Here is a 10707-nt window from a genome sequence, read left to right on the forward strand (position 1 = left end):
CGCCAACCGTGTTGAACAAAAATGCTTAAACTGAACGCGTCAAAAACCAGCAGGACCCACACCTCTGCTTGGAGAATAGTTTATTTATTTGACCTACATGTACGTTTATGCAAGGCTATCTGTTCACATGACCTGACACTGTCCCATGTCCCATTGAAAGGCAGTGGGTTAACAAACTTTCCTTACTAATTATGCAAATTAGCTCCTTATTTGCATAATTAGTCATTGATAATGTAAAGCACCATCCGAGCTCTCTACATACCAAACATCACGACGATCTGTCGACCCCTTCTGAAGTTATTCATGTCCGAATGTCAAAACAAAAACACCCACTGCAGTTCTTAACAAGCCGCTAGGGGGGCAAAATTTACAGAACTTACTTTCTGTGGCATGAACTATCTACCACACAAAAATCATGACCATAGCACTTTCAGAAAATATGCCCCTAAATTTTTAAGCTCTGCTGCAGTACCTTTGGTACCCGCTAGAAGGCCCATTATCGAACTTGACCTTCCTTTCTGTAAATCCTACCCATCCACTAAATATCATAAGGATCCATCAACAGCTTCTCGAGTTATGCTGGCGACATACAAATACACATCCACACAAAGCCCGCTGCACTACCGACGGAAAATACCAGGGGAACCATTTTTGAACTTGACCTCCGTTTCTACACCATCTACGCACCTTCAAAAAATCATGAAGATCTATCAACGTTTCCGTCACTTTTTTTGCCTACATACAAACACAAAAAAATGCAAAGTTCGCTGCAGTACTATTGAAAAACGCAAGGTAAACCATTTTCGAACTTGACCTTCCTTTACACAACCACTACACACCTACCAAAAATCATAAAGATTCATTGAAGTTTTCTTGAGTTATGCTCCTGACATACATTCAGACCCACCCAACAGATTTTTCAACCGAAAACATAATCTTCTCCGAGTACAAGTACTCGGCGAAGATAATAAACCTGCTATATATGCTATGATACTTATGGCATTACTTTCCTTGAAGTCACTGAAAAGCCACCGACGTGCTCAACGCTTTGATACAGTGTCTTGGTCCTGTCAGCAACAACAAAAACAAATTTCATTTGTGAAAAGCTCCGTTGTAGATGCCCCCGTTTTTGTCGTCAGGTGCAGCTTGGACCTGTACGATCTTAGGACGCCGATGTTTCCCAAGGAAACCCTTGAGCCGCTGCCACAGGTACTCCCACACCTCCACGATGGTCAGCAGGCTGGCTCCTATGAACAGGCCCATCATCCCTCCGATGTTACCTGCAGGGTGGGGAGGGGGGCGTACACATCAGCTTATTGATGCCTTTTCAAATGAAGCAGGAATAGTAAGAGGAGGAGGAGCGAGAGTTGTGTGAATTCGCGGCCACATTAATCGTAGGCTGTCGCACGATTTTTATGGCGTAGATTTTTCAAGCAGGCTGTTCCAATAGCAACGATCAACAAGCATCTTAGACAAAAAATTTCATAGCAAGTCGTACAAAACTCAGCTGTCAGGAATGCCTTAAGTTTGCGAGGTGACAGGGAGCTACTCGATAAGAGTAATGCAAACCCTGAGAGGGAAGAGAGAGGTTGGAGGTGATCTCAGGACCTTTCAGTACTAACTGTTATAGTTAACGAACGATATAAAGCATCAGTGTAACAAGTCTAGTTATGGCAAATGTCAGGAGATGCTTATACAGACAGCGTAAATACATTCTACATGTACGTACTTGCAAGTTGTCCAGTGTCCATGGCTTTCAGCTCCCTGACTTTCTGATAGCTCAGCTGCTCGTAGAACACGCTGAAGACAACGCCGTTATCTCTGAAGCAAACAACAAGGAAGTAACAATGAACGAATGCAGGATTTTTGTTTGTTTTGAAAGTTAGGAGAGGGTCGTTGAAGAGATTTAAATCGCCACCTTTTCGCTCGTGTGTGTGTTACGGTGTTTGTGCGTGTGTGTGCGTGTTTGTGTGTGTCTGTGTGCGTGTGGTTCAGTGTTTTATGTATGCGAACGTGTGTGTGTGTATTTCCCTATTATAATTGGTGCACACATTTCGTGCAGCATCGTAAACTCACCTCATGTAGTCTCTAGTTTTGCCGAAAGTACTGACGATGTAGTCCCGGGTGTTTTTATTTGGCCAGCCCCCGTAGGACACAGATGTGCTATATTTTGTCATATGGCAGGGTACGGGGCAGTTACACTCCAGCTCTCCAGAGATCACCTTCCCTGTAAGAAATGCACAAATATTCACAAACCTTCTCTCAACCGGTATAGCCTGAGTACCAACCTCCGTAGTGACCGCTGGCTCAAAAGAATTCGCCTGCTAGCCACGGAGTCTGACCCTGCGCGTATCCGTAACGGCTGTTATTCAGATATTCGTTTAGATTTTGAACGAGCTCGCTGATTGGCCCCATTCGTCTACGCCCCTCCCCATGCCACACTGTTCTTCGTAACGGGTAGGTTCTAAGAACTGTTGCCATGGCGATTCTTTCAAAACTGGACCCGAACAGGGCAATAGAGACACCTTGGAACGAAAAATGGTACCGAACGCAGCTCGAATTCCCCTCATTACGTGATAATGAGACAGCCGTTACGGATACGCGCAGGGTCAGACTCCGTGGTTAGCAAGCGAATTCTTTTGAGCCAGCGGTCACTACGGAGGTTGGTACTCAGGCTACAACCGGTACAGGGGACGGTACCGACTTCCGATGAACTTTAAACCCATGCTGACGTCACACGTGTGTAATCACGTGACTACAGCGTTTGGGTCAAATAGCTGATGAAGACCGAATAATTCGGTCGAATATTCCTAATGAGTCGATTTTCTTGAGTTGAATAACAATGTACCATATCAGCTTCGCAGGCACGCGGCGCGACAGCAGCTGGTTGCATTGCGCTGAACACCTTACCTTTGCATATCTAACTGTTGTTGCAAGTGAGAATGTCCCTAATGTGCTTAATGCCTGCGAGTTTCATTCTACGATATTCCTGGGTTAGGGGGTTTGAACACTTAAGGTACCATTGAAGGGTGGCTGAGGAGTTTTGGGATGTTCTTGAAAAAACCGTTTATACATCTTATCATACATCTGTAAACCTTCCTCAATCTTTATTTTTTCAGGTAGTACCTTATAGCAAGGTGATAATTTATGCAAATTGGTATGACGTCATGATTACGTCACCAAGGGTTATAAGGCCACGCCCATTTTTAGAAAAAAGGCTCTCCTTGGCTTGTACTTCGATGCTGCAATGATATGATAGTAATACATCAAGGATTACGCGTGCCTATGTTTATATTTCGAAATGACGATTTTTGGCGAATTTTTATCGTTATTTTGAGATAAAACATTCGCCAAAAATCGTCATTTCAAAAGTTGGTAACTCTTGTAGTCTGGCATCTCTATTACATGAAATGACCTAAATAATGATCCTTATATTTTTCTGACTTGGTATAAGACATTTGTAAGCATACTCACCTACTACGGTTCTAACACAGGTGGAGATATTAGTTGGGTCGCAGAGTGGTGCTGTGCCTGGGATAAAAAAGGAAATAATGTTTAATTAGAAATCGTTTGACACAGATTTAACCTTTACACACAACAAAGAAGTTTGCCACTTTTGCGACGTTCTCTGTCTCTTCTTCAACCCGGTGATCTCGTCTTGGGGTCAACCAAGACTAGCGCTAGAAAAGCTTTTATTGTTTTGAACTTAAGGAGTTGAAGACCAACCTACAAGTTCTTGTACGTCAGGTAAAATACAAAAAAAATGGATGGAAGATTATTTAAAACTTTACGTCCAGTTTTGTTGGACGTTCACTAAATTGAAAAATTGGAAAAATTAAACCACACCTGGCAAGAAGTAAGGCCGACAGCTGCAGTTGGCAGCAATGTGGTTAGCCCTGCACTCCAGGTAACAGGCAGGCAAGGTGTAGGTGTCGTAATACTTCAGCTGCAGGTCCTCGCAGACCCCCCACGGAGGCACGTGGTTCTCGTACTGTGGCGGAGAAAATGGATCAATAAGATACAATATAGATTATGCATAGACCTGGCGACATTTTGACGGTAGCGCAGTAGAAGGACAAAAACTGGAATGTCCGTCATTTGCTCCTGAGCAAATACAGCATATTTCACTCCCCCCATTGCAATAATGGACCTTTTTGTAATGATGTAAGCTACACTAATTTGAATATATCGTTCATTGCTCGTGTGTTCCTGCAACATGACCTCAGGTAACCCAAATTGAACACGTGCTCCTTGGTCAACGGCAGATGGAACGGACGGGAATAGGAATTTTGGTCTCAAAATAGGCCAATTAGTCCCCAAAATCAGTCATTTTGAAATGGCGTATACCAAAACTGCGATTGAAGTCTTTTACCGAATTTCAGGTCATACATGTATAGGTGAAATACTAGGAACAGGCCAAAAACTCGGTATAAGGGTGCCTTGAATATGTGGCCACCGCACTTCAATCACAGTTTTGGTATGCGCAGTTTTGGTATCCCCATGGCATATGTAAGTTAATCAAAACCTTAGTTGCTGTAAAAATATTCGCGGAAGGACTCACCACTGTCCGCTTGACGCTGATGAAAGCGTGGTTGCCCGGCGCGAGAGCGATGCCCTGGGTGTCTATTATGGGCGGCTCGTCTTGGTCGTGCACCAGGACCTTCAGCCCAACTTCGGAGTTTCCGCCCGTAAAGAAGTTTTCCGTGTACTCTTCCTGAGGAAGAATCAATGGATGAATCAATGAATGAATGAATCAACTAATCCATCCATCCATCCATCCATCCATTCATCCATTCACCCATCCACCCATCCACCCATCCATCTATCCATCCATCTATCCATCCATCCATCCATTGATTAGTGAATCGATCGATCTCTCAATTAGTTACTTTATGAATTTATGAATTTATGAATTTATGAATTTATGAATTTATGAATTTATGAATTTATGAATTTATGAATTTATGAATTTATGAATTTATGAATGGATGAATTTATGAATGGATGAATTTATGAATTTATGAATTTATGAATTTATGAATTTATGAATTTATGAATTTATGAATTTATGAATTTATGAATTTATGAATTTATGAATTTATGAATTTATGAATTTATGAATTTATGAATTTATGAATTTATGAATTTATGAATTTATGAATCAATTCATCGATCTATTGCTGAATCAATGAATCAATAAATCAATCGTTATTACTGTTGACGCAAAGGGAAAAGGCTGCCATAATCGTCAGTCCTTAAGTCGCTAATGTTTCTATCAATACTTAGATATTAACTTTACTCGACATTGAAGAGCTTAGGTAATGACATTCGTTTGAGCACCATCGATAAGTTTTTGAGCACCGTTTTTAGTAGGGTAAGCTTTTAACATGATAAGTACTCGAACTTACCGCTCTCACGTCGACAAAGACCAAGAGGCCGTTTCCGTATCCCTCCATGGTCTGCCAAAGCGTGTTGGATTTGTCGGAGTTGAATGTGTAACAGTTGCCGAAGGTGGTGTAGGAATGAGTAAAGTTCTGTGCGAATTAAAAGTACAGTCCCTTGTTAAATGTTGCCAATTAAACAAATGACAAATGGGATAGCTACAAAAGCGACGGGCCTGGCATTACAAAGTAAGTATAACCAGATTTTTAAACTGGGGAGATCTATTGTGCTCGCTGTTGCACATTCCTTTAGTTACATTGACTACATACGGCGCAGAATTCAGTGGATTTAGTTCACAACACAAGCCTAATGTGAAGTGCCCCCTATCGACTTACCAAATAGGTGCAACCCTCTGCTTTCCAGAAGCACAGTGACATGCGATCGGGGTTGACGTCGAAGCCGTTTTGCAACACGATATCTTCTGTTACGTTCTGTTTCGTCACAAGAAAAACGCGATTAGCATTGGGTCAGTTACATGAAATAAGAATAAGATAAGCTTTCATCCACCCATGGAAGAGTTATATTCTTATCACTAATTTCTGACTAGCTATTGCTTAGGTCCCGATTAGAACAAGTCCGGTAGTTTACTGACTGTTTTTTTCTTCACTTTCGGGTGCGATCCCTGCGGCTGCCGGTTAATGTCTGGGCCGGCCGGGCCCCCGAATCATTTTAATCTGGCCTTAAAATCAACGCCGGACCTGGTAACAAACAGACGCCCTGAACTAATAGTGCGAGTACCGGGAGGTCAACCGGGACAAATTTGTGGCTTCGGGGCCCGGCCGGGAAAGGAAAGGGATCTCGAACCAGTTTAGCTCAAACGAACTCAATGAGCAGATGAGCTACTCTTCCACTGGTCGTGACAGAGAAGACAGACGATACGTACAGTATTTACAGGTTTATTGTACCGAGGAAATTTCCCTAGCTCTTTTCGACAAGCACAATATTAGACCACGGCTTAACGTCCCGTCCTAAGGACTGCGCCCCTTTCCGGTAGCGTGCATGTCGGGTGAGCGACACAGCCGGGATCGAACCCGGGGCTTCTAGTTCCAGAGGCAAGATCGCTAACCCTGAACTACGCAGCATACCTGGAGCTAGAACAGGATGGATGCCAGACTTACACCCAATAAACAAACGCCGACTTTGGTTGAAGAATGGTTGGCAGCAAATTTGTGGGAAGGTTTCATGTGTATCAGCGTTTCTACTCACCGTTAGAGTGGAGTTGATGGTTTCGTCAGGCTGTATGCCATTGGCCAGGAGTGTGGGGATGTCGTACTGAGCACCAAACAGGTACGGAGACAGGAAAGACCACTCTACTAGCTTTAGTTTGTTGGCATCAAACCTATACGACCAGAACGAATGAGTTAAGGAATGAATATACAAATGAATGAATGAAGTAAGTAAATGAGTGAAAGTCTAATTTGTTTACTCCTTTATTTCACAGTTGAGATATTCTGCAAAATGAAAAGTATGGCTGAAAAGACAACAAAACACACATAGCGTAAAATGATTCGCTTTTTAACTGTGAAATTCGTTCTCTTACTCTTTTTAAATTTTAGGTCGTAGAGAGAGCGCGGCGAGAGTGCCGTCCTGGTGGAATGGGGAGTTGAACAAATTAGGGCGGGGAGAGGTGTGTACGTACTTGTTCATGTTGCAGATTGTGACGGCTGGAAACGGTAACGCGTCTGTAAACTTCAGCTTCGTATCCGTGATGGTGTCGTAACTAAAATAGTCCACAATCCTGAGGAGCGCGGAAGGATGCGTTATAGTCTGCTTGATACAACATACATATAAACAATGGGCTTTTTTTCAGATTGGATGTAAGTAATTGCCTTTCAAAACGATAATTACTGATAGAATATTAAAAAAGTGTGGGCCAGTTTGTTAGCATAAACCAATCTAACAATCCTATTTATCTCTCTGCCAATCTATCCATCCATCTATCTATCCATCTATCCATCTATCTATCTATCTATCTATCTATCTATCCATCTATCTATCTATCTATCTATCTATCTATCTATCTATCTATCCATTTATCGATCGATCAAGCGATCGATCTATCTAGTGATCCATCGATCTATCCATCATCATCTCTATGCGTCCATCTTATATCCTTTTATCTTTGTCTTTTTTATCTATCCTTGTATCTAAATAACCTATCTACGCATCTATGTATGTACATACATGTATGTCTGTATCTACAAGCTAGGGTACGTATACGTCAGTCTATCCCTGTATATGTAAAGAGAGCTTATAGTTACTACATAATGTTAGATACTTACATGGAGCTGAACATGTACGCGAAGCCGGCGTAGGAACAGAGGATAGCGAGAACCCACAGGACCCGGAAGTAGATACTGGGGGCGATCACAATCTGGGGGGAGAGAAGGAACAACAGGTGGAAATGATACAATATTTGATTCAGTGGCACGTTGCATGGCAACTTGTAATGTAATACGTAATAAAGCTAAACCTTACTTTAAAAATCATAGGAGCCAACAGCAAAAATCTTTACAAATACGACCTAAAGGCGTCCACCTGTCCCGAGATTGTCAGGGTCGCCTTGTCGTTTTTTTCTTTTGAAGTCAAGCCAAGCGCGCGCGCGCAATATCTAAGTGTAATGTAAAGAGGTCGAACCTCAGACTGAAGATTAAGCATGACGCATATTCGTTAGCTATTATATATTATGATAGTGCAATGCGTCTTCGCTACGGCTCGCAAATAAACAGTGAATATGAGGAGTACCCCTTTGCTGGAACTCTGTTCTTGTGAACGTTTCGACAACCTCACAGATTGGTCGTGATGGAGTAAGAATGAAAAACAAAATGATTGACTTTGGTGATCGAACATGCAAGCTGCAGCGACGACATGACGTACTTCCTGTGTAGCCTGCACGATATGACGTACTTCCTGTGTAGCCTGCACGATATGACGTACTTCCTGTGTAGCCTGTACAATATGACTGTACGATATGTTACCTGTGTTCCCGCCATCCTGGAGACAAATCTACAAAATGATAATTAAATGTTTTTCAGGGACCAGGCCTTTTCAAACATACAATCGAACGCAATACCAAAACAAAACATATTTCACTCACCCGTCCTTAAAGTTAAACGTTTTCGCAAATAGAGAATAGTACAGCACCTACCCTGTTTAGTCCGTGTAGAGTCGTGTTGCCCGCGAACTCTTTCTCTGGGGACTCTTTCTCATCCTCGGGCGACATGGCGGAAGGTTCCTGCTTACGGAACTAACGTGAAACCCGCTGCGAATCCGTCTTCTTCCCTCAACTGTGAGAATATGAAGATAGAGCGATGTGACTAGGGCACTCACATGGATGCTCTCCAGATTCCAGCGGGGTGCCCTATATGAAGGCTTAGTCTTTTGTTCAGCTGGCAGCTTTGGCGGACTCAAGCAAGAAAAGCAAACAAACTAGAGAAAAGGTAGCTAGTGCAACCGAGTCACCTCTAAGCAAGTGTAGTTCAAAAAGAATTTAGCGGCAAGAAAAGGGTCAGTGAGAGGCCGAGGATTGAGACTAGTGTCATCGCCATCGTTACGAGTTGAACACAAATTAAATAAGTACAGTAATTCCACTAGACGGCGATCGCGCTGCAATTGTAATTGGATTTGTGTTGCCCATGACATCATCATTGAAATTCATGCAAAATTTAAAGTATGACTCAAAAGATTTTTAAAAAAGCATAAAAAGGTTATCGTTTGATCTATAAAATCATTTGAGCGTTGTGTCAAATCCCTCGGGCCTATTGGAATTACAATGAAAGTGAAACTTACTACTTCGTTTTCCTGTCTTCGAAACATTTCCAATCTATAAAAATAAAGACCGCCACAGACTGCCAGACCGGCTGCAATTCCACAAAATAACAACAAACAACGACGGCCTTTAGTTGAGGGTTGGGCAGCGACAAGGGGACTTAAGTATCGTCTTGTCCGTCAGACCTATACTGGCCGACAGACGTGGTTACGTTACCAGGTGTGTGGGATCGCCCATGACCAACACGCCCTACTCTGAACGAAATTATTTTTGTAACAGCTACTCTTAGAAGTCAGAGTTTTTCAAAATTAAAAAAGTTCTGCTGTAATTTGTAGAATTAAATAGAGAAGAACAGAAGATAGAGTGTTGCGCAAAAAGTAGACTTCGATCTCCCTTAATTTTGAGGCGTTCTTGAACCGCAACAAATAAAATCGGGGACGTCATTGGTGCCAACAGCGTCCGATATATGCCGGAATTGGACGAAAAACAATTCCTACCTTCTGAAACACCTGACGGGCAGAAATAAGGGTATCCGGACACAGGATCTGGTAAGCCTCCAGTGAATAGAAATGCTAGATATTGATCCTCAGGAAAACCGGTTTCTCAACGTCATTAAGGGCAAACAAAAGTACCTGTAACTCTTGTTTTAATCAACCAAGAAACTAAAAATCGCAAAGTGGCAAATCAAGATTTAAGAAAACAATTTGTGTAGCTCCTGATTATTTCCTCCACAAAAGCTCATGTTTATGCGTTGTTGAAATTGTGATACTGTGCATCAGGATAAGAATTGACATGCAAAGGGTCAAAACAAATGAATTTTGGCTGTCGAAAGAGCAGCAGTGCTACCCTTCTGCTACAGATGGTTACGCCATTCTCAATTCTTCCCGGGTGACAGTTCGTCAGTCGACGAGAACGACCTTCACGGAAATGGAACGATGCGCTCCGTCTCGAGTCTTTACCCAACACCAACGTAGAAACCTAGAACTCTAACTTTTATGAAATGATACGCCCTGTCTTGTTCTTTTGCCCCAAACCCTAACCGTATTTACAAGAACGTTGAAACCGAGAACTCCGTTGACATGGAACGATGCGCCTTAAGTTTGTCGTTTACCCCACACCAAAAATCTTTTGTATAATATACAAGGATATGGAAAACCTAGAACTTCGCGGACGTCTTGAATCATTAAGGAGGAAGACGAAAATTCAAAAACCATAAAATTCCTAGATATAGTGTTACCTGTTGACGCATTCAGAACGTATGCCAAGTATTCGGAATTTACATAGCAACGTTTAAACATTATGGAAAACCAACTTACATCGTCAAAAAAGTGTGTGTCCTTTTTTTCTAGTTCTGTTCATATCGAATAGAGCTCGTAGGTTCATAGGTAGATGTGTCTTAAGTATCTTGTAAGGGTGCTGAAGCTTGTTTATTTTTATCAGTTTGATACATATTTTGAAAAACACCACTTAAAGGTCTCACAAAAGGGAGAAAAAGA

General features: G+C 42.2%; 1 protein-coding gene across 1 annotated transcript; it reads right to left on the reverse strand.

Annotated features, from left to right (window-relative positions):
* Positions 1–970: 970 nt before the first annotated feature.
* Positions 971–8791, reverse strand: LOC136427176 (acid-sensing ion channel 1C-like). The gene is made up of 12 exons (XM_066415950.1): positions 8591–8791; positions 7725–7816; positions 7082–7180; positions 6649–6781; positions 5778–5873; positions 5409–5534; positions 4562–4714; positions 3847–3991; positions 3475–3531; positions 2077–2227; positions 1730–1821; positions 971–1280 (listed from the first exon to the last, which is right to left on the reverse strand). Exons 1-12 carry the CDS (start codon positions 8663–8665, stop codon positions 1093–1095), a joined length of 1407 nt encoding a protein of 468 aa, XP_066272047.1. The 5' UTR covers positions 8666–8791; the 3' UTR covers positions 971–1092.
* Positions 8792–10707: the final 1916 nt, after the last annotated feature.

Source organism: Branchiostoma lanceolatum, chromosome 2 (assembly GCF_035083965.1).
Source record: "Branchiostoma lanceolatum isolate klBraLanc5 chromosome 2, klBraLanc5.hap2, whole genome shotgun sequence".
NCBI classification, from domain to species: Eukaryota; Metazoa; Chordata; class Leptocardii; order Amphioxiformes; family Branchiostomatidae; genus Branchiostoma; species Branchiostoma lanceolatum.

What these genes read in the sequence shown, in the direction of transcription:
- LOC136427176 (XM_066415950.1), bottom strand. Translation starts at nt 8,665, where the DNA reads ATGTCGCCCGAGGATGAGAAAGAGTCCCCAGAGAAAGAGTTCGCGGGC. An exon ending in ACAATCTGCAACATGAACAA is followed by an intron (nt 6,782 to 7,081) that starts GTACGTACACAC and finishes CTGGTCGTATAG; the next exon opens with GTTTGATGCCAACAAACTAA. An exon ending in CTGTGTTAGAACCGTAGTAG is followed by an intron (nt 2,228 to 3,474) that starts GTGAGTATGCTT and finishes CATTTCTTACAG; the next exon opens with GGAAGGTGATCTCTGGAGAG.